We start from the raw sequence: 25,075 nt of genomic DNA, 5'->3' as shown, positions 1-25,075 counted from the left end.
CACGTAATTCATACCCCTCCCTACTTTTAATACCTATTCATCCACCTACCTGCCTGGGTAAATTAAGATTATTCAAATTCGTTAAATTAACAACTTATTTCCTCTTCGCGCCGCGTGCATTGAAAAACAGAATCCATTCTGTATACAGACGAAAAATGGTAGTCTATGGGCATCGATGCTTCGCTGCGAAATCGTTGGGTACATAATAGATCTGTGGCGCGATTATTGCTCGGGAATTTTCAAAGAAAGGGAAATCAGAAAATGGGGAAACTGAAGAAGGAAAACGTTGAAAGCTCATACGGACCTTTCACTAAGTACAGATAACAATGAGATGCCTGCTTCTCGCACTCCAGTCGCAAATTTTCTTTTTACCGTGCAAATTCTAGTATAAAAGAAATTCAATGTAACGCGATGAAAAGAAAAAAATCAATCTATCGAAAGGAAATCGAATTGATTCTCACACGGGCGCATTACATCGAGTCTAACAATAAGATGGCTGAGAAATTGCTCAGGGTTTTACTTCGTGCCTTTTCGTGAGAGTTATTTTACACCCTTAGGAAATTATTCGCAACTCTCTTATTTAGTTCCTGTGATAAAAATTATATCCAAATGGATATTTCAATCCAGATTTTTCGCACAGTGAGATATATAATGGCCCGATAATACACAATTCATTTCTATACGTTGAGATATTATATTGTCATGTTGGCCCGTTTTTCGTACAATGCGTTCCCATACGTGTACATTTATATTATATGCCACGTACGTCGTATTGTACATATACGGCGCACACACGTGTAACCGCGATGTTGAAAAGCTGCTGCTCAACGAAATTGGACTGACGGATTATAAAAGTAATAATGCGAAGCGGGAGAAAACTTGACGAAATTCCACATCATCTCGCGTGTGTACGTACAAAATACGTGTATGCCTTACGCGTTCGCGTGTACGATACAAGTGGACACGAACGTCTTTCCAAAAGATCCTTCGACCTCGAAATTGTCTGATAATTTTGTTTTCATAATTATTTCAATGAAATTTATGCAAAGACTTTCGTATTGATTTATGATTTTCAACAAGTGTTAGCAACGTGCCCGTGATACATTGTACAATTTAAACCTATTATTTATTGGGATATATCCGAGTTATGTGATTAATCGGGAAATAACGAGGAGGGTCGTTCGTATATCAGCTGCCTGCAGCAACAACGCAACAAGGGTATTACAATCTGGAATAATTATTCTCGAGCTTACGCAACAGATTAAAACGACAACTGATAATTGTCAAGAAGGGGCGCGGAGATAAAAAATAAATAATCATATAATATATTAACAATATACGTATATTCACATCGGATCGGTTCCCGTTTCACAATAAATTCTCTCAGCGGTTTATCTCGAATGAACAACCCTTGCTTGTATATTTATGGCGTTACAGATATTCATCTCCATGTAACCTGTATACACCTGTTACTCTTTCACGGCTGTTTGACCGATACGAAAGTGATTCGTTGGAAAAAGATTTTAGATTTCAAAAAGCAGGCCAAATATCAACTCAATTAATGGGTGAAAATTTTTCATTCCGACTCATTGATAGCCGAAAATGGTTGAGAAAGCAATGAAATTATGTGAAAACACTGTGCAAGTGATCGATGACGTTCGTTTTACAGATCTTGAACCATAGCTGAAATTTCGCCACTGACGATAAGCCGCCCGATCTCTTTACCAGAGTTACGGAAATTATGCTATTTCTTTTTTATCAAACACTTGCCTTGGGTGGGTTTTATCTTTCGGCAGGTTGACGTCGTCGCTACAGGGGATCGAAAACTTTGGCTCCCAACAAGTTTAAATTGGGTCCCTTAATGTTTTCCGGCGTCACGGTTACGTGGCGTCTTATAATTTTCTGTTTTGCAAAGGAAACAGTTATGCTGCTGCAGGATCGCGATTAAAAACTCGAAGGCAATTAAAAATCTTGAGAAAAATCACCTCGTCTCGTGTTAATTTTTTTTTCCCCCGACAAAGTCGTAGTTGGTCGTATCTGTACTTATGAAATTTTTCTCACTCGTGCTTTTCCCTCTAATTATCATCGTCGGCTTGATCTCCGGTCGAATCGCAGCTCCGAAGGGAAAATCCTGCATGCTCTGTTGTTCGGGTGTCGGTTCGTTAAAAACGCATCCATGATACATACGTATAAATAGTTAGGCGAAATAATTGACCAGCCTCCAAAAACGTGCTGAAAAAGTAAAACGGCACGACCGTTCCAAAAGGACCGGACCGGATGAAATAAATAACGAATGTTGAAAGGTATAAGCTTAATTTCCACCACTGAATTATGAATCGCTACGCCGGTTGGTATCTATCCGTACAATGCCTGCCGCTCTTGAGTCTGGCATTCGAGTTTTCCTGCTAACGCTACACCTGCGTTGCACAGGTAAGTAATACTCCCGTATCCGCCTGTCATTCAAATATTCAGGTTCTTCCGTTGCCAGGAGGAAAATCGCCCAACGGTTATACACTTGCTGCGAACACACACGCGTGCCGTAATGGTTTGCTGCCAAGCTCGTTTTAAGGTGCTCAAAGAGCAGTGCCACACACGTAGAAAAGAAAATCCTTTATCATCCGGATGTATAAAATCGTATAATCTAGAAAAGTATGAATAAAAAGAACTAAAACCGGAAATCATGATGGCGGTGGCCAAGAATACCGTCAGTCGGTTTGTCATTACCGTCATATAGTCGAAATTTCTGATAATTTCCCGAGGATTTCATACGCCTCTACAAACAACGATCTTCTCTCCTAATCTGAGAGATCCTGCTCGCTTTTTTTCCGTAAACGGCACTTTGCTTTTACCATGGAACAGCCGAATACACCTGACCGTAGGCACGCGTCCGCCTATGCATTGCTATACATATATGTATATGTATATTATATTTGGAACGTCGGTGGAACCTGTATCCATGGTTCGTTCCACTTAACGCTCGGCGTCGCGGCGCGTCGAGAGACGGGGAATCCCCCTTTTGTGGACTCATCCCCGTTCAGAAGCGGTCCTCCACCTCTCGCCGCCTCTCGAGACAATCCGGAAACAAAAGATTTCGCACCTTTGTATCTTTTACGAGGACCGTTTTCAGATTCCCCTATCCTCTCGTCCAGCTGTAGGTACCCATCCTGTACCTTGTACAAGAGGGGATCCTCGGCCCCTCTCCTTCACCCGCCTCCGCCCGTCTCTCGTCTCTCATCTCTCGTATCTCGACTCTCGCTCCTATTGTCTGTACGGGCAAATCTCGGGATCCTTCAACTTTCAAAGTACGGATCAGTCAATGGACAGAATTTTTCTCCACTTTTCTAACTCTTCGTGTTGTTTCACCGTGGGTACCGATTTTTAAACCTGTTCCAGCGTTTTTCAGTATTGTATAATTTGAAATGCCGTTTGTCTAGTATTCAACTTTTTATACCCACGCAAGTACATCTACATTCTATAATACGTGATCGGGAAATTTTTTTGCGTCCCATTTTTTGTCACGCGGAGATTAACAATAAGAGAGACGGAGGATGGATACTGAGATTTGAGAATTTAGGGAACGTAGAAAATCGAGGATAATCGGCAAAGTGTTGAAGTTTAAACCTACCGGGATGTCGGTAAACTAATATCGTCAATTCTTACGCACTCCAAAACATATTAACTGACAGATCTCCTGTTCCGTGACACCGGCGAGCACGGAATCGCGGTACAGTTATAAGAGACTCTTTCCACTACGAATGAAGAGGTAGGTAAACGGGTCTCATGTGACCGGCGATCGGTGTGACGTCACTTGAGAGTCTAGTCTCTCGGACAGTTCCTACGGCTTCATGCCGTCCGGGTAGACAAACTTATTTTCGTTTCGATTCCCACGGCTCCTCTCCAATCTCCATATACAGGTCGGTGTAGAAGATGCTGAGAATGGTAGATTTTCTATCGGCGGTAAATCACTTTGCATACGGGCGACTATCGCTTCACAGTCAGTGCAGCGTTGTAATTGGTTGATTACACAGGCCTGCGAAGTATAACTTTTGATATCCCCCTTAATTAACAATGCTTTTTTTTAAGGTATTTAGGTTCGTTGAATTAAAATATATCGCTAGTTTTTTTACAGCACATCGAGATTTATTTTTATGCTGGATACTCATATTTACAGATTTTTTAACAATTTTTAGGAGAAAAATCAACAAAATACAGCGAATATAAAACTGAATGCTTAGATACAAAATGAACAGCGTTAGTTTCAAACGAGACTTAAGAGACTAGATAATTCAAAATTCTACTTTCTTCAAAACTTCTGTTCAATCTTTTTCTCTTGTACTTACGTAGTTCTAAATATGCTTAAAATCACCATAAACGACAACTAGTGAGTGTAGATGAATATTTAAATATCAACACTACCGTTAATACGTATATTTAACACCAAAATTGGAAATCGAATCTAGTGGTACTAAGAGAACGTGAAAAAAAAAATTTTGCAAAAATGTACGTAACACAATTTTTTAAGTCTTCAGATAAGACTTCAAAAAATTTTATCCCAAACTTGTCATTCCTTACGATTTTGAGGAAAAATTTTAGGAAGGAGAAATATTGAAAAACGCACAAATTCAGGCCCGGTGTAACCGTATCTGGAGGAAGTTATTTGTACCGGATCAGCAAAAAATGATTGGACGAACTTTCAGCGTCGCAATGATTTTCCTCGGTACCGATATCGTCGTTGTTACCGTTGCCGGATTCTCAAGAGCTCGCTGCACCGTCGAGATAAGCTTGGCTGCTTGCACTCTATTATTAACGTGTTTCGTACACCAGCTACTCTCCGCGTTTTGTCGAGACAGACGCTTTTCAAAATTCATCAGGAAAGACGGAGCATCGTTAGTACACTGTCCACTTACCAGTCGGTGAGTACGAACTCTGCGTTGAAGGGGATGCCGTCGACTCTTGGCTCCGCAAACACACCTAATAGGTGAACCTCTGAATTTCGCGTCTGTACGTGTGAGAGGCCGTGGCCAAGAGGGTATACCTGGGGAAATGTTAAACGAGCGGAACTGTTTGCCTAAATTAATTCCGTGTTGCGACAGTTTTTTTTTTCCGTGATTGTCGGTATTTTTGTTTCGTTTTGATCGCACCGTGTATCCTACCTTTAAGTACCTACTCCTCAATTTTTTCGTCCGTTTGTGCCTGCCTCGAATCGAGGAGCAAGCAATTTTTGGTTTTTATATTTCTACCCCGAATGGGATTTCGTAGATTGAGGCGTTTGGAACTTGGAATTAAATCAAGTTGGAATTAAACCAAGCATTGTGTTTCTGTTTCAGATGTCATCGACCCAGGGACAGCCTGTTTTCCTGGACTTCCGATTTCAACAATTTCACCGGTTTCATTAACTGGGGTTTTCTGCTACTTGGCATCGGTGGATTTCGCCTGCTTCTCGAGAATTTCATAAAGTGAGTTGACGGTGGATTTTTTCTAATTAAATATCATTTTTCTTTCTTATCAATAAGGGGTTTAAAATAATTGATGTATTGTTCGCGCGATAATACAACATCAGACACAGACTTTGATAAATCCATTGAAAAGTTTTCACGGAATCGATGTGGATGTACAAGTCTATATATTGTGTATGTACATGAATTTGAAAGGCGTCATGAGTGGGTGGGTGTCTTTATCGGCACGCAATATAACCGGCGCGTAAAGTACCTTCGAACAAATAAACTCAAACACGAAACCTTTAAAACTCGGAAGAACAATTCCCTGTTAACTGAATAAATAATGACGATATCACGTTCCGTCGAGGAAAAGTTCTTTTCCGAAGGGTAGCTGGGAAACGATACTAAACGCCGCTGGGCGTCCGAGGGTGGTAGGTGAAAAACTTTTTTCTATACCACGACGTCCGAGAAAGTGGGAGAAAACTTTTGAGCTGATTAATTAAATCTTTCTTACATGTTGTATTCAATATTTTCCAAAGAATCTCAACTCCGGCCTCAGAAATTCTCTGAATGAACGTAATACCCGAAATTATACGTATATTTCATATAATTTATTACGTACACATTATACAAGTATTTTAACTCTCATTTTTTCACGAATAAAACCCCAAAGCCTGTATTTCTTCACATATATTATATACTAATATCAGATTCATCGACAATCTCTTTCCACGCAATCAAGTCGAGAAATCATTCAATCGTATGTCGCAGAATGGACAATATATTTTTTGAAAAAAGTATGTTAAATAGCGGTAAAACATTGACAGAACCAAAAGAAAATAATCGTATTAATCGATACTCGTGTGGATTTGTGGATATATTTTATACACCGTATACATGCAAAGATAAGAGATGTTTTGGTATAATTACCTTGTACTCGCCCGAGTTAAGGAGGGCACTTATAGATACCAACCGAAGTAATTATACCGCCTCAAAGTTCCTCTTAAAGTTTCACTTCGTTAAGAAGTGTGATAAATTTTTGTCACGTAGATACGTAGATATATTATACACCTTGTACACGTATACTTATAACGTATGTATGTTATAAATGAACAGATACGCATATAGATATAGCTGCCGCCGCTCGTTTGCCAACTTTTATACAACTTGACGCAACTGCTATAATATATACCCCTTTTACTAATTATTCATTGTACTCACCTTACCGCAATTTGAATAACGCGGCAAGCTTACAACGTTCGCGGCCTCCGCACCTTTTCTTCAACGTCTTTTCGTTCTCATTTTATTCTCTATACTCTAGTAGCAAAATATTACGTTTTCAAAAATTTCATTCGATTGCACTGATCAATTTTTTAACCCTTTGAGTCACATATGATTGTGCCGAGTCAAGTTTTATAACAATATTACGAATTTGAAATTAGATTTCAAAAGTTCAAGATGGCGGACCCAATATGGCGGACCAAAATTTCAAATCTGATTGAATCCGGTTAAAAAACTCTATTCAGGGGTTTTCGGGGTCGCTGATTGGATTGGACGTACGGAACTTTCAAAATCTGATTTCAGATTCGTATTCGGTAACCCCAAAAATCCCTGGACAGAGTTTTGCCTCCGGATTCGATCGAATTTGACATTTTCGCCCGCCATCTTGAATTTTCTAAATTTTATTTCAGAGCGATAGTCAACGACCCCAAAAGCTTATAATTTATATAAACCACGTATGCGTGTAGAGGGGTAACTTTCTCAGAAATAAATTATTTCTTCAATTTTCACGATTTTTTTCAATCAATTAGTTTCTAACAATAATAATTTACGTTATATCGCAATAACCACTCTCGAGTATTGAAAATCTGTTAGTATGATATCAGAAATAGCAAAAACTCGCAGCGAAATATGTTTTCAAAGTTCTTTGAATATATAAAAAATTGGTATAAAATAGGTGGTAAGAATACTTACCACTATGAGTCGAAGGGTTAATAGTGTTTCAGTAACATACCTCTTCAGTAGTTTTCATATACTCCGTCTGCGGCAGATTGAAATGAAAAAAAAAAAAAAACAAAAAAAGAAGAAAAGAAGATGCCGTGAATTTGACGCCCACGATCAGTTTATTTATTCATGTTTTATTTTTTTTGTTTTTTTTCTCTTTTACGCCGAGTAGAATGTCTAACGTAGGAGCGATAAATTAGTGAATTTCGCGAATGAATCGCGCGCACGCAACGAGGAGCGCCTGATTTAAATCAGGAACGGGCATATATCGCGTCCCTCGTCGGGCCAATTAACGGAGGCTGCAGCAATGCAAGGTACTCGAAGTACTTAGAGCTGGATTTCAGGCATGCAAGTATGCGACCGATAATAATCGAGAATCTTGACTATGGCAACGATTCGCGGATAGATTCTGGGGCTGTGGTGAAATATGCTCGAAATCCAGGGGAATCGCTGCAGTCTGTTGCCGCTGCTGCTGCTTCGATTCCCCGCATGCAGCTCGTAAGCCGATTGACATACATGTATTCCCGAGCCTTTGGGGTGAAATGATCGGGACGAATCCCGCGTTAAATATCTCCGCACTATTTAACTCGCGTTTTTACGAGAGTCGGCAGTTTATCGGACGAAGGGTTTATGTTCAAGGGTTTATGCCTTCTTGAAATTTGAAGCTTTTCAAATCGTTTGAATTCAGGAAAAATCTTTTTAAACATGGGTATGTACCTTGTCGTTTTAAAATTGTGATTGAAAAAATAGTCGGGTGCTAGGTTCACACAGGTCGCTGGTGGGATTATACGTTTCACTTATTTAGTTGTATTTTTTGTTTTGTTGTCACCAAATTATAATTTGATTTTATCATCGTTTCACCCAGGTTATAACGCGGCCCGAATTGTGTAAGGTAATTAGATTTTCCACGAAGTTGTTAGGCACGTAACCATATGACTAATTCAAGGGGGTCTCGCTCGTTTGTTTTTACGTTCGTTGTATATTAATAATTAGCGACAACCGTCTCTTTTCGGCTTGGCATTTAATTATTGGGTGTGTGTACAAAGTTTCAAAGACAAGCAACCGGCCTTATTGTACCTCTAGGCGGCTTTTATTAATTCAGGATTCTGAAGAGGGGGTTCGTTTTGTTAACGAAATCCGTTTTACAAATTTCATCCTCTTTTCCCTCTCACCATCACGGCTCCTGTGTACGCTTCTAACGTATGCCCGACTTTTTAAAAACTTTCTGCCAAATCATCCGGACCTCTGTTGTTTCTCAACGAATTATACAAATGCGACGCATCTCGTACGATATCAGGCTTCCTAAGCACAGAGAAAACCTGAAAAAGCGGGGAAACTCAGGGAATTTCAAAAATAAGAAGTGGAATTTCGAGTCTGTCGAAGAAATAAACTTCTTCTTATACAAATTACAATCGATCTTAAAGAAAAAAAAAGATTGCACTCGAAATTTTGTTTCGTCGCAACACTTCATCATGCATTCCATGTATATTACTTGATACCAAACCTTCATTTGTTCTTTTTTTCTTACGGAAAATTGCAGGTTGTTTTTTGTAAATTGATAGTCGGACAGTAAGATAGTTACTGTGTGTACAAAAAAAATTTGTAATCAATCAGCGTCGTATGTCTTGAAAGGTTACTGGAAAAGTCGGGGAACTTTAGATTCCAAAAAAACGTACGAACCCTGAATATGCACGATTGGAAAGAAAAAAAAAAGATCACCCGATGGATTTTTATCGATTCAGTTCAATTGACACGTAATTACGAATATTCGGATATTTTCTGTTTATTGAGGCAAAAGAAGAAAGAAAGAGAGGAAAAAGAAACTCATTCATCCGACTGAACTTTTATCATGTTATCAAATAAACGCACAGCAATTACTGCACGTAGACACACGTACATATATCTGTATGTACAATATACATGCAGATAAAAAAAAATATGTACATAGCTGTAGAAAAGAAGCGTTATTTCGCCGAAGCCGCGTCGACTTCCCTCGAAATACCTACTTTAATTACTCGGACAATAAGACTCATTTATCATGATTAGGCTAGAGCCTATGTTTAAGCTTTTCTTCTCCATTAAATTGCGCGGGCGAGGGCGGCGGACTTTTGCCTTCGCCGAGTCTTTTCTCTCCGAAGATCCTTTCACATTTTCGGATGAATTGGACAGGATGAAATTTATTATTTACGCTGCTTATAGCCGTCGGTAGGTACAACGTACGTGTGTACAGGTGTACGCCTACACCATGCACCCATACACCTCGGCTTTAAACTCCATGCAGACGGCTGCTAACTGCACGGGAAAAGCGGAGGACGAGCGGATGGAAAATTTTATCTTTCGCTTGTCCTTTTATTCTTTTCTACTTTCTTTTTTCTTTCCTTCTCCTTTATTCGTCTTCATCTACCCCGTCTTTTGTGCCCGCCGACTCGTTGACGGAAGCACGTATGAATTATACGTTTATACGCTGTTGACGCAAACGAACGGAGCTTAAAATCGTCGCGAGGATTAATCGCCGATGATTTCGTTATCGCGCCTGATTTATTCCTATAAGTGGAATACATCTTTTACTTACACGAAATATTTTTGCCCGAGTCTTCGAATTCGGACAAAATTTCAGACAAGCGTCTGTATCGACTACAATTTAATAGTGATTGGAACGTAATTGTATGAAAATTTTATTGTTATGCGCGAAAATAAAAAATAAAGAGAACTAAGTTCACAGGCAAATTACTGAAATATACAGGCGCTCAACAAATACACTCCAATTGTCCGTACAAACTGTATTTCAAATATTGCGTATTATTACGATAACCTTCCCCTCTCTCCTATTATACTCTACGATATCTTATTCTCTCTGATTTTTGCACATATTTCTTACGTTCTCTCAGGTATGGAATCAGGGTGGATCCTCGACAGTGGTTCCTCTTTCTCAGCGGCAGCAACAACGGCGGTACCGAGTGTCCATCGATCGTCTTAATTCTTTGTAAGTCGACTTTACAAGTTATTATATATTTACAGTCTCTCTCTCACTCTCTCTCTCTAGCTCTCTCTAAAGTCAAATTACTGAAAATTTACTGAATACCAGTCTAGGAATCATTGATAACAATAATATTTTCCAGTGGTATAGGTATACTTGTAAATATACTGATTCACATTTACAGAGTTGTATTATAGCGATTCGACGCCGCGGCGTGAAAAAAAATTTTCCTCACCATCTCACCCCGATTGTTAAATTTAACTCATATTTTTTCAATACACTCAATTCTTACCAAGTTTAATAAACAAATATTCATCGTTACAAATAGGGCTGACAAAATGTTCCGCAGCTGCAGGTACATGTCGGTACATTGTATATGTATAATACCTATTTCAATGAAAAACACGAAGGAAGAAATAACCAAAAAATAAATTTGAAAGTGGCGTATGCATCGTTGCGTATATTAAGTTTCGAGTCTGTAATTTATCGTGAAAGTGCAGACGGCTGCAGGTTGTCGCGACTTTTCGGCGAGTGGGGTGAAAAAAAAAAAAAAGACAAAATGCAAAAAAAAAAACCTACAACTTAAGTTGGTATCGTATATATATATATATATATATATATATATATGTATATGCAGCCGTGTGTATATACATTTACATTGCACATACACGTGTGCGTATAATGGTAAGAAAATAAAGACAGATATGCAGGAGGAGAAGCAACAAACTAAGCATCCTCGCCAAGTAATATTTCTCTCTCTCTCTCTCTCTCTCTTGGTGTTTTTTTGCTTCTTCCCCCCCGCACCCTGTTATTTTTTTATTTTTTTTATCCCCTGCTCTGTTCCCTGCTTCCGTTTTTTCACCCTCTACTCTTTCAACTCTCTTTTTCTAATCTGTTCCTTATTTCGCCTCGTCGCGTCGCGCCGTATGGAGCCTTGCCAAGTTGGTCCATGGAGGCAGACGCGAGTCTCACTGATCATTGTTTACCCACCGTTCAATCCCCCTCTACCTCCTCTCCCTCCTCACCATCCTCCCAACCTCCAGCCCCCAGCCGCTCCTTTATACCCCGAGAAAACGGAGACGCGCCCCGCGATCCGTACCCGGCCTGCAACTGCCATCACCGCCCCCGGGGGCCAGATGCATTTTTCAAGTGGTATTGAAACTTTTCATCGAAGATTTGTCACTGGCAAATAAATACTACCGTGGAGCTACTGCGGAGGTGAAATCCTTTCGTCGAGTAGCGCGAATAACGTATACCTAGCTTTTACGGCAAGCAAGCAAGGAAGCAAGCAAGCAACGCCTCGGATATTAAGATTGCGAAATTGCAGAGAGACCGGGGAAAATATTGCCGTTTGTTTTTTCTATCTTACTTTCTTTCTTTTGCATTTTTTTTTTCTGTTTCATTTCTTTCCCCTCCAGGCATTCGTTTCGAGTGGGTCTGATTACCACATTTTTTTGGTATCCTCGCTCTTGATCGAGGCGATATCTTATACTCGTTAAATGGTTGGGATATTATTGCAATAACAGTAACTCTTCAAACCCATTTTTATATTTGGGTACATACACACACACACGCACACACTTATACTATTTTGTTTCTTCGCTTTGGATTATGAATAACCGAGTGGAATTATGTTGGTAATTCGTATATCCACCTCAATTTTCATGCAATCGTTACGTAAGTATTCGCAAGGGTCTAAAGTATCCCCCATTCCCCCTACCATCGCCACCCATAAGCAGGGAAAAGATTATTCTCTGGGGGCGAAACTGGCGCGTTACATGCGGCAGCTGGTATATTATATATATCGTAGAATTATCCCGGATCTTTTTCAACAAGGGTGGGTTATTTTGATGGGATTGTTTCAAGATTGCTCTTCAAATGAAGAAGCTTGCCCGTTACAGCTGACCCCTGCAGTACTTGTTTGTATACAATATATACAAACGCACAAGTATTTCTGAGATTAGGTAATAAATTATTAATTCTTTCTGCATTCAGATTAGGTCGTTAATATCTGAATACATCTCTCTCTATCTCTCTCTGGCTCTCATTGTCAGTCACTTATAGACGACGCTTCGCTGTCGACTTTCTATCCGTGCTCGGGTTGGTGAAAAATCGATAACGTCGAGAGGCTGTCTGATTGATTTTTTCTTCGTATATTTTTGCGTCTATATCTATTTGCTTGTCAGTTAGCAGACGGCGAATTGCAGGCGATGAGAAAAAAAGAAATTCAACTTCATTTCGTTATAGGTACAGCAATTTTATGACATATAATAATAAATGCGATTCAATCGTACGTAAATTGACGCTCGGTCGGTCGCAGGAATTGAAGCGTTTAAAAAAGTTAAACTCGTCTTTTTTTTCTCCTTTTTTTCGATTTATTTATGTTTGACTGTAGCCAAAAAATGAGTGCAAGGATCCGTACGATGAAAATGTCAAGTGGAAGAAATTTTTTGATCGCTGTCCTCTACTATATTCCTACCTCTTTCTACCAACGCCATACGGGATGTAAAAGTTACGTATTTTCTCTGGAGATTTTCGATGCATCGCGATTTTTCGGACAGCATTTTTAATAGATGGTGAATAATATTACACATACACAGCGTATTTGTGAAATATGAAACCGTTCGACCATCGAAACTGTACGCATATTCTCTCTCTCCAAAGAGCTTCCATTAATTCATATTACGGCTCAATGCAGCTCGACATGTTACGATCCACACCATGCAGCGGATTATTTCTGCAGGAAGCGAATATGAAAGGGTGAATAAACAAATGGATAGAAAAATTTTAAACAGAAATAAACTGAAAATATATCCCCGGGCTTCCGGAAAAATATTTGCAAATTTTGTACAGCGAAATTTGCACCGTTGTGCGTGTATCTTCATTAGCTGACGTAAATTTGATTAATTATATGATAGTGCAAATATGCTGTTGTTGAGATGAATCGTGAAACATGGCGAATGATATATCGAAATCGAACGGCGCCGTCAAATATACAGTATAATTTACAGCCGTTGCTACAGAATACGAAAAAAACATTATCGAAAATATTGCAAAATAATAAGATCGTTGAAAATTTCAATCCAGAAACAAGTTTAATAATCTTTTCCATAACCCTTTGCCGAAACAATAAAATTGGCTATCCTATAGTTTTTACGCTCCAGGTCCTTTATCTTGTGGATTTGAACTTCCGGGATTAGCGCTTCGTAGTTACTGCAATCGAGGTCCGCAATTTGATGAAACTCGACTTCACGGACTAGCGGACTAACATTTGTTACTCATTGAACAATCCTCAAGAGGTATCTGGTAAATCTCGTATCATATGGTAAAAAACTGAGAACGAGTAAGCGAGCGCACGAGCATAAAAACCAGGTACACCAGGCATTCGTTAGCTAGTTAGTTTTGATTTCATTATTCGCTCGCCACAATCGCATCCGTTACGTGATTAAGGACTCCGCATAAAGATTCATATGAAAAACATCGGAAAATAATCTGATTCGATTCAAGATAAATAATAAAATATCATAAAAATCATTTAGTCATTCTTTTTCAAAAATTCAACTTTCCTCACTCAAATAAATCCATATTTTTTTTCTAAAATATCTGTATCTCATGAGTTACTCGGTCACTTTTCCGTCTCAAATATTTCAAACTCAGTGAGTTATGATCTTTCAAGTAAAATTATTAATTTCCCGGTATATTGTTGTTTCAGGAATTTTTGCTTCATATTTAAAATTTCATTTTGCTAAAGATAACTGACTTGCCTTACGATATAATAGTCAAAGAGTATCGATGAATTTTTTTCGAGTTTTTTGATGCAATGGCGTGACTTCAGGAGTTGAAGGAATAAAATAGAAACAACTTGTGAGAAAGTAATTACAAGTCGTCAGTCACTTGTCGCAAATATCAGTGTACGTGCATATAGCCCAATTTAACGATAAAACTGTAATTTTAATTCGGAGAAAACAAAGTGATATACTTTGTAACTTGTAGGCTTTGAAACGATAACCTCTGTTTTTCATATCGTTGGAATTATTACCCAGACGATGATAAATGTAAGGCGATAGCGTATTATCTCACTAAAAATTTATTTTCATCATTTTTACGCACAATTATCTTGTTTGTTTTTGGCAATTTATCTTCCGGTTTTTCTTTTGTTTTTTCTTTCAAATGCTCGTGATTTTTATCGCCAGTTTTTTTCGCTTTTTTTTTTTTTTGTGTACTATTTTTGCAGTCATTGTATTTTTTACCCCATGTCTTGCTAATTACTGGCATAATTGGCCAGAAAAGCCTTCTTGTTCCTTTTTCGCCATTTTCCAAAAGCCAAACCTTGACGACGATGATTATAACGAGAATTAAGGTTTCCTAAACTTTGTACCGAAGTGTTTGTGTAATTTGACTGACTCCTTCGTTTGCGACACGGAAAATTCTTGGAAAATAATTACCATTCGGAAAACGCTCGACTCTCATAAAAGATCTGTAATTCCCGTCCACCTTGCAGAAAGTCTAGGGTACAACTTACCGAGTGCGTAGATGGCTAGTTTTGGAAGAAAAATGAAAAAAACCAAACAAATATCCGTAATATCATCAACCAAAACGGGGGTTGCGGTCAATTTTAATCAAGTAAAATGCATGGAAACGAATAGTTTACTTGTATTTTGTTAATCTTGATAAACGATATTTAATTACGTCAAATTAGAGTGACATGGTTTGTCATAATAAAATTTGACGTCAAGCTAGCCGGCAGTTGCGTGCAATATTGCCCGCATAACAATCGTAACATGTATTATACGGGGTAGTCCGAATGATCGTGAACAAGGTGCAGTCGAGAGTAATTTTAACACGTCGACTTGAAATTTCTGAAAAATTCTGAAAAGATTATTTACGACCAATTAAGAAAAAGAAAACACAATTTCTTCCCCTCTACAACTTTCCTCCCAAATGCACAGTTTTCGAGTTATGGAAGGTCAGATCTAAAGTACCTACTCCTAAAGGACGGGTGAAAAAAATCTGAAAAAATTATAAAATTTATGTTTAGTGGAGTAAAAGTAGGAAATGAATCGGCGACCAATTCGGTGGAGGTTCATTTCCACCACTCTGTATGTGTTATTACTTATTACATAATGCACATATTATACAATGCTAATTGTGCAAGACGGAGTTATTTCAAGGTTTGTTATTAGACTAATTAATGTCCCCGGGGACAGTGCGACGGCTATACGAGAGGAGTAATAATTTTCTGTCGGCTTTTTTTATTCCTCCCTCCCTCTTTCTGCTCTTTTCATTTTTTCTCCCTCTCCCTCTCCCTCTCCTTTTCCTTTTCCTTCTTCTTCTTCTTCTTCCACTTCCTCTGTATTCCGCAGCATGCGGTTTGCAAGGTGAAAATTGTGTCGCGCCAAAGCCTTCGAGCTCGCTCTCCGCCGGCAACGACGACGAGTGCTAATTACGAATAATTACGAGTACTAATTAAAGCTTTACTTAACTGCGATACTACGTCTTACCTGCTACCTGCAGGTCGCAGCTTTACACCCTGCCCGAGGTGGTGGACCCAGGTGCAAACCTGGCTTTCTTACGGCGTCGCGGCGCCTCGTTACACTTATAAATTATAACATTATATGGCTGCCGTATTACAGATAATTATACACCCGCGAGTAATTGTTCTTCGTACGTTTCATAAGTCAACGATTCATTTTCTCTCAAGATTTATTCATCTCTACGATATGTTATACGAATTATAATTAAATTATCCACGCGAATTGATTATTATAGCATTCAACGAGATTCGTTACACGAATGAATTGATGCGGGTGTTTTTATTTATTTATTTTTTTTACATTTTATTTTCTTTATTCTTATCCGAATATTTCTTCGCTGAATTATGCAGCCGTGATAATATAATCGCGAAATTCAATTATGTCAAATGTAATACGGCGTGGGTGTTCAAATTGAATATACACAGAAATCTCGTATTTTTGCCCGTTCATGGTTGTATATTTTTTTTTTTTTTTTTTTACTTTATTTTTTAACGCTCTCGGGAACCGTGTCCAATTTTGTATTCCGCGCGAGCAAAAAGACATTGAATTTCTTTTATTTCTTTAAAGACTCACGTCATGCGACCTGTACAGAAAAATTCTCTGGGTGTCCGGAAAATTGGGAAAAATTGTTTTGCGACAAGTTGATGAAAAACGTGTGCGTACGCGGAGGTAAAGAACCTAGGCCGTGTATTTTTAGAAGCCGCGTAGAGGCGACACCGGTGGGTAATTATTAACTTTTTCATTCGTCAGCAGAGCGAAATGCCAAATGCAATTTCCGGCTTATCAGTTCGCCAGTTCTGTCGGGAGACCTCTTGAGTTATTACATCGAGTGATTTGTAAAGTGTGTCGCTTCACGAGCCGTTGCGGAAATTCCGCGGGAGTTTCCTATAATTATATTTGTTATTCCGGAGTGCTTGCAGCAGGCGTGTATGTAAATTTGCAATTTTATATTCTCTTTTTCTTTTCTTTTTATTTATTCTTTTTTTATTTTTCACGACTACCTCCCACGCGCTTGGGCCGTTTGCCGCTTCTTTACATTTTTTCCTCTCCTTTTTTTCCACCTACAATTGACGGATAAATATAAATAAATAAACAAATAACGAAACAAAACATTTGCACGAGCATGCGAGGTTGTTGCTGTTTGTTTGTTGCAGTAGTACGTGAGGTGCGCTGCAGATTTGATTATTACATTCGGGGAACAAGCTTTTTACAGTTGTTTATTGCTGTATCGAGCGTGCGTGCGCGCGGCGTGTTTGAAAAATGGAAGCAACAAAAAAAAAAAAAAAAAAAAAAAATGAAAAAATAAATAAATAAAACGTTTTTCATCCGAGAGAAAAGTCGCGTTGTGCAGGGGAATTTATTTTCGTTGTTATTACTCTGCGCTAGACGTTGTGATACAATCATATTTTGTTTGCAAAATTTTGCAGGATTTTAGAATTTTTTGAAATCGCGATGATAATATGCATAATTCTCGCGTTATATTCTACATGTACATGCAGATTGATTTGCGTGCATCCAAGGATACACATATCGCGTATATATATATGTGTGTGTGATTATGTATACCTTGTAAAATTATTATGTACTACATTACACACTTCTTCGCGCAGTTCGGCTCGGCGCGTTTTCATATCGCTACTTACATCTTTTAAACTTATTTAAGTTTTGCAATATTTTAACTCGCTCACGGAGAGAGTTTTGCCTTCGGTTCAGTTTGGTCTGCATGAGCTTACACGCGCATACACGAGCATACGTATAATCTATGTAGGGGTCACGCATACCTATACCTATGTACAGGGTATCGTCGAGGTTTCGCGGTTATATTCTTATTAAACCCTGCATATATCTGTATATATGTATACGCGATTCCGCAGATATACAGTATATCCTATACCTATACGTGTAACCGCGTCACGGTTTATTATTGCCTGCAAGGACTTTTACATCCTGCCTGAAGGATCGGAGTTGTTTCTACTATATTTTCTCTCGAATCGCATACTGTGTACGCATAGACAGAAATTCGTTCGGATAAACAATTTTTCAAAATTGATATAGTAGTCTTTTAATTTGACACATTTTAATTTGGGTTTTTCCGTTTTATTCTTACAGATTCGACGGTACCTGTTATCCTGTGCTTACTGATCGAAAAAGGATTAGCCGTGGTGAGTAAAATCAGTATATTAATGAAACGATGTAAGAACAGGTAATACAATGTCAACTGATTCAACAAGTTTCTATAACACGTTTTCTCTTAGTCACGAAAATTTTACCAATAATTATTTCTCGTCGTTGAGACATATTCTATGGTCGAAGGAAAATTTTTAGAAACTACGTTTTCTTTTTCATATTTCTTTATGACAAAAAAAAAAAAATAAAAAATAAATAAAACAATAATAATAAAGAAACATCCACTCGAGATCAAATTTAGAAAGTATACGAACCATGGGCAAAGAAAAAAATAAAAAACGAAGGTAAAACGGAGAGAATAATCGCGAAGGAAAAAGATCCGGAGAAGAAAAATTGACCGCGTCACGCGGGATCAAAAAACTCAGCAAGTACGTGACTCCAATTTAGTGGATCGCGAGAATCCTGAGGTTTCGCTGGCGCTGGTTGGTTGGTTATAAGGCACCGCTCGGGTTGCCTTACACTCGTATAGAGTAGGTAGCTACAGTCCCGGGTTGTTATCAAGACGAAACCGGGCTCCGGGAAGATTTATTAAGTGTGTAAAAGTTTTCGTATAGAAGTTGCCTGCCTCCCTGCAAGCCACAAGGCGAACTCGTAGCTACGTGACCGACGGGAAAAAGTTAAGACGTGCTTTTCGATTGTTTCCCTAAGCTCCTCTTATACTTATACCTGTTATACCTACAACTACCGTACCCCGTTTCCTCACCTTGTGCCTTGATCGGTAATTTCACGCGCGTACGGCGTTATTTTGTCCGATCTCTTTTCTTCCTTTCCGACCACTTTAACGTCAAAATAATTACTGCCGGCGTGGGAGAGAATGAGAGAAAGAGCTTGCGTATCCCCGAGTAGAGTGCATGGGGTAGGCTAGGGTGTTCTACAGGTGTATGTATACGCGTATGACGATCCTTTGTTCTTGAAGCGACGGGGGAAACTCGCGCGGTGTTGGAAAATTTTAATACCGTCTGCCCCCTCGGTATTTCATTAACTGCTATTTGACTTTATTAATACAAAGTGAATGCCTCGAACGAGAATCCGATAACTAATAAATGTCCCTTGTCCCTTAATCTGATTCCGATAGCTTAATATCACCCGAACGAATAAAGTCTACAGCCTCGCCAGCTATCGATTGACCTTACAACTGATCGATGCTCCTTTATATTCTATTTACCGCGGCGTGCCTTGTTTATATATTTATAGATTTCACAAAATGTGGCTTGATCTATTATATTGTAAGTTGTAATAATAGTTATAATAGCAACAATCGTCTGCTTTTCTTGAATGAATTCTTATTACAGAAATGTTAATTTACGGTCAGTCATTACTGATCCGCCGAGTCGACCTCTTATCAGCTTTGTCACTTTAAATTGTAACCAATATACGTCGTAATTTGCAAATTATTTTACCACATTACCATAGTTGCAAAGTCGGACTGTGTTTCGAAACGTTAAAGAATTTATTCTTGGGACTATCAAAAGATCGCGCTCATCGATATAAATAGGTTATACATATAACCTATGTACCTATATAATGAATTCCATTCCATTTATATTAGAATTTTGAATTTATATTTGTTTTCTAATTTATTTTACTGGTAGCGAAACGAAATTTTCTTCTATTGAAAATGAAAAAAAAAGAAAGGAAACTTGCAGTGTTGAAGTTAATTGAGTTGAGTCGGAACGTGTGACGGATTATATATATATATATATATATGTATACGTGTTTTGCATACGTATGCAATATTCATATCGCTGTGTGAAGCGCGAGGAGTACGAAAAAGCCTGAAATTTATGTACGAGTTTTTACTTTTTCGTGTACCTACCAATCTCCCCGCTCCGTTTTTTTTTCTTTTATTCTTTTTAATTAATTTGCGAGTAAAAAAGCTTCCCAAACATAACATTGGGAACAGAGGGTGGGTGCGTATATATCTACCCGACACATGGTGATGCGGTCTATCAAATCAAACAAACTGAATAAATATTGGACTGAAGCTTGACCCCGTTAACCAGCCCTTCGATAAAACGATATATTCAACTAAACCGCGATCAATCACAACCTGGCAAAAAATGCCTCGCGGCAATGTTTGCTACTCCTGAAACAAACATCGGTAAAAAGAGAAAAAAAAAAAACGGATAAACGTAGCGGTCTCTTGAAGTTATTAACTCTACGGAATATCGGGCATCAAAAATACCGTTGCAAAACAATTAATGCCGATCTGTTAGGATAGGAAACTATCTTTGCGTTTCAAGGTATACAATCAGTTTATCCGTTCAGCTGAACCAAATTTACGTCTTCGAATTCTGCAATCGCTGAAAAACTCGACAAAACTTCGTTTTCACACTAATTTATACTAGATCGACGGTAAACTAAGGCCAAAATCACGAAGTGGATTATATTTTGAAACATGACCGCCATTGCGTCAGCTGTTTACTCTATCCGCTATTTATCACTCAGTTTACTCAGCTTAATGAATCCACGTGCACTGTTCACGTTTACTTACGAAACAAAAAAAAAAAGAAAAAGAAAAAGTCTGGCGGTTGATAAATCTTTGAATCTCGTTTCGCAAAAAACTGGGAAACGCGATAAATCAGTCAATTTTTATGCCTCACAGGAAATAATCGCTCATGGACCTGGAATGGTGTTTCACGTTGTCAATCTCATGGCGATGGTCCTGATGCCGATGGTGGTTATCCATGTGAAGGAATCGGGCTTCAGTTTGGGTGAGTAAATCCAAAGAACGCAAAAAAAAAAAAAAAATAAATAAAAAACCAACCTGTACCGTTATCCACTCCGAATCTTGTACGAAAATCAAAAATATCACCCGTAGAAATTTCCTCACGTATTTATTCTGATATGCAGGGAGGTGGGTGTAATGTTCCGTATCATGAGCTGTTGATTTTGTCACGTTAGCGAGACATTCCAAACACTTGACTAATTGATCGTGCTAGGCTTAGTTCGCGTGTATAAACTCCTAGAAATTCAAGGGGGGGAACGTGCTACTTCAAGGGTATGAATCGGCAAGGTATTGAATGTGACATTACACCGTATAATTAAGGGGCGAAACAACTAAAGCGGTTCTGACACGAGCCCCGATTCACTTGGGGGTTTCGAATCAAGCTTGCACGTAGTTCCTCCCTCGTATCAACCTTTCCAAAAGTCGATAACTACACACTCGGGATGCCCGGTTTTTTTAACGAAACGTCCGAGTAACTCGACAAGTGGAATTTCAAGTCGTTTCTTAAATTACGCATCTGCAAATTTTTGTAGAAAAATTTCGAGGAAAGAAACAAAGAAAAATATAACGAAACGCGACAAAAGTTTCCAAAGAATAAAGTGCGGCGGCGATATTGTCAGGCGCAAACAAATAATTTACAAAGATTTGCAACAACTTTGGAATATGTACAGATGTAGTGAAAAAACTTGGAACGCTTATCTCGGAAGCGTTGATCCGAGTTCCGAGCGAGACTTTGTCTCCCCGAGGTCTTCGCCAATATTTAATTTAATGTTTTACTTGATTTTTCCTAATTTTAAAGGCTTACGATAAAAATTTTCAACAGTGGAAACGTGACTGCACAAATGCATGAAGAATTAACGAGAAATCTCACGGTAAATTTAAGCATCGCGTACGACGTTTACTCTGTACATATAAATTCGATACATTCTTTTTTCACACACTCTTTAGTTCGTTCAAATTATTATTCAGCTTATTTTGTCGTGGTTTCAAAAAAAAAAAAAATTGAAATCGCTGATCGTTAACGCAGGAGTTTTTCTTTTTTTTCTGTACAATCTCTTCGTTCCCGTTTCTGATTCATAAGCAATATCGTTTCTTTTTTGTTTCACTATTTGTTGCGAATCGAGTCGATGCAGACGATATATTTCACCCTGGCGGAAATAATTTGCCAATTTATGTTCTATGTTTGTTGAAGGATTGATAGTTTCGCTTTCGCTTTCCTTCGATATACTCGAGGTACGTCTCGTCGCTCGATTTTTTCGTTATCCTATTATCACACTCCGTTCTTTTTACGCCATCGAATTGTTGATTCTTCCTCATTCACACATTTTTCTCGGACTATTCAATTTCAAAATTCAAACTAACCACATACTGTATGAAATAAACGTGAATTCTATACATAGAAAAATTAACTATCAGCTGTGCGAATCCTCATCGTTAAATCGCTAACACCATTTTTAATCTCTTATTGTTAATTCTTTCGTTCATTCCCCATTTCTCAATTTGCCTCGTCCCTGGTTTTGCAATCGAAGACGTAGAAATCACACGCACACCGTGCACACGTTCGCAATGAAACGGACAGACCGTTTCATCCCTCGAATTTCTCGGGCATTTCCTTAGCGTCGAACATTCAGATCCTACCGAGACTCGCTCCTCTCGTTCTCCTGGCACGAATTTGTACCACTGTTGGCACAACGGCGCAGTAATACTTATCGAGAGCCACCATGCGTATAAAGGCAAAACTTGGCACCAACTCCAGGGCTATTCCAGTAGCTGTACCTCCACCCGCTGCAGCCCCGTTATAGCCTTTATTTGTTTCGGAAATTTCGACTTTTTACAGACGCCTATGCATATTTCTACCGCAGGCAGCGTCGCCTTTCCCATCACTTAAAAATTTCTAGCTCTGAATTTTCACTCAATCGAATCGAAAGAATTACACCCGACGGTCCTTGAGCGATTTTGGAAAAGCGACAGGCTCGATCTTCTCGTTGAAATGTGCCGGTGCCTGGTACCCAAGTATTTATTTATTTTTTTTGTTTCGCTCTGCAGACTTTTTAATCGTCGCGTAAAGGTACGAAAATCAATCAGTGCCGCGGGTATTACCGGATGTAATTCGTGTCATGCGTCATCGGGCTTTCCAAGTTATACGCGAAACCAATTTCGGTGGGATTATCCTGCGTAGGCGAGTGCCGCGCGTCCGCGTTTCCAGAAACGAGCTAGTTAACTTAACAGGCTGGCTATACTCCAGCTTTGTCTGAACGCTTATACGGGATTCTCTTCGGTAAGCATGACGCGGGGGGTTAAAGGGTTGTCCATCCTTGCCAGGACGGTTTAACTTCCGTACAGCTACAGGTACTAAAACGCTCGATATCCTGTCGGGGGAATTATTTTCGTACAAAGATACGATACAGGGATTAGAGAAGGAAATTTGACTTTTCATTCCTGAAATCGCAGCGGAAGCTCAAGTTGTACGGTTATAGTTATGATGTTAAGACTGCGAGATTTTGAAAAGATCGATTATTGTTACAATGTCGTTATTCATTTTTATACTTTTTATTTTTTTCAAACTTGATAGTAAACGATAATATTTCCGTTACTAAAATTGTTGAGCGAAATTCCATCGGGCCGAGTTGCTTTTGGAAGAGGCGTAGAAACTAAAAAAAAAAAAAAAAAAAAAAAGAAAATGAAACAGAAAAAAAAAAACGTGTTCGATGTTCCCTGAAGCGAAGGTGACGGAGAATTATATCCTTAATGTATGCCACGACATTTGGCGATTATCGCTCGTGTACCGTATCGGCATTATTACAGGCACGAGGATCATGTGAAATTGATAGACCCTTGCAAGATGGTCCGTTTGTGCAGCCGAGCGAAGTGAGTGGATCCATATATTCCCTCGTATTCCTGAACTCATTCCAGTTTGTTTCTCGGGGAGGAAGACACTATTAGACCGGTTCAGTTTATTCTTGGCCGATTCTCGAGCCACTTTTCGACGGATCGTCGAAGCGAGAAAACGTATCCGTGTTTGATATCCGTGTAGATACGATGCGGGGAAACCCTGATGTGCACGTGTATGGGGAAGGAGAATTTTTTCTTCGTACATATTTCTTGCCCTCGCAGGATATACAAATCGGCGAACTTATTCCGCCGGCACGTTTTACGACTGCTATTCATATATTTCACCTGAAAGCTCGGATCAACTTTTAGGCATATCTCGTCGCCGCGGCTGGCACATTTCAAACGGGAGATGGGAGAAAGAATTAAATTAAAAAATAAAATATTTAGAAACAAATACGAAATGTACACGCGTTAAGAAATGTTTGAAATAAATTTTTGTCGCGGTGTAAGCTGCGGACGAATTGCTTTCTTTTAACATCTTTTTTTAACTCGAATATCAGGGTGGCCGTACACTTGGAAAATCTGGAATCGTTAGGGGATTTTTAATTTGGTGATGGAAAAAAATGAAAATATCAATTTTCTATCGTGGGAATTAGAAATGATTTTTCGAGGCATCGAGTTCACTTTTTCTCGTTGAGAAGACAAATTGGCTTAAACTGACTCTTTGGTACATTATATTTCTTTTCAATTCGAATCGAATCTCGATACGAATATAGAGTTTATAAACCGAACGATTCAGGTTTCAGTAACTTACTGGAACTGGAAAAATGTCAGTGAAAACTAGGTTTTAGCTTCTGGAAAGCCTGGAAATTTCTTGTAATTTTTACATATCGTGGATTTTACCATAATTCATTGATTTATTATTTTCATCTGCGGACTAATTAATATCAGGAATATCAGATCAAAATCACTATGTACGGTTGGTCAATATACTTCCGCAGGATTCAAACACACGAGGGTGGGGAAAAAAATTTCATCTCCATTTTGAGTAATTGTAGGACTAATTACGCGAGTTTTCACAGCTATAATAATCGAATTATCGAGAACACTGCAGGTGAGCAGGTGCAGAATGCACATAATTTTTTAATTGATTCTCGACCCGCGGGCGTTAATTGATTGCGATTTTCAACCTGCAGAGACGGGCTTTCGAGGTATTATACAGGAAATTGTAAGGGGAGGTTCACTGTGCAGCGTTTTAATTAAGACACCAACAATGCAGGGTGAAGAAATTTTTCTCCGGTTAATGGAAATATCGGAAAATTTTATACCTTGTGTACATATATAGTAAATGCTGCGGGTAAACGTGCAGATCTAC

General features: G+C 38.7%; 1 protein-coding gene across 2 annotated transcripts in view; it reads left to right on the top strand.

The window, feature by feature from the left end:
• The window catches only part of LOC124175536 (diacylglycerol O-acyltransferase 1), a 48,158-nt gene that overhangs the window by 4,321 nt on the left and 18,762 nt on the right, over positions 1 to 25,075 (top strand). For both annotated transcript variants that reach the window (XM_046555898.1, XM_046555897.1), the window contains exons 2-5: positions 5,328 to 5,456; positions 10,331 to 10,425; positions 18,063 to 18,115; positions 20,746 to 20,854. In XM_046555898.1, coding sequence (XP_046411854.1) covers positions 5,328 to 5,456; positions 10,331 to 10,425; positions 18,063 to 18,115; positions 20,746 to 20,854 — 386 coding nt within the window. The remainder of the gene's footprint in view (positions 1 to 5,327; positions 5,457 to 10,330; positions 10,426 to 18,062; positions 18,116 to 20,745; positions 20,855 to 25,075) is intronic.

This window comes from Neodiprion fabricii, chromosome 2 (genome assembly GCF_021155785.1).
Source record: "Neodiprion fabricii isolate iyNeoFabr1 chromosome 2, iyNeoFabr1.1, whole genome shotgun sequence".
NCBI classification, from domain to species: domain Eukaryota; kingdom Metazoa; phylum Arthropoda; class Insecta; order Hymenoptera; family Diprionidae; genus Neodiprion; species Neodiprion fabricii.
Note: the sequence above shows the minus strand (reverse complement) of the source record. Positions and strands in the feature narration are given on the sequence as shown.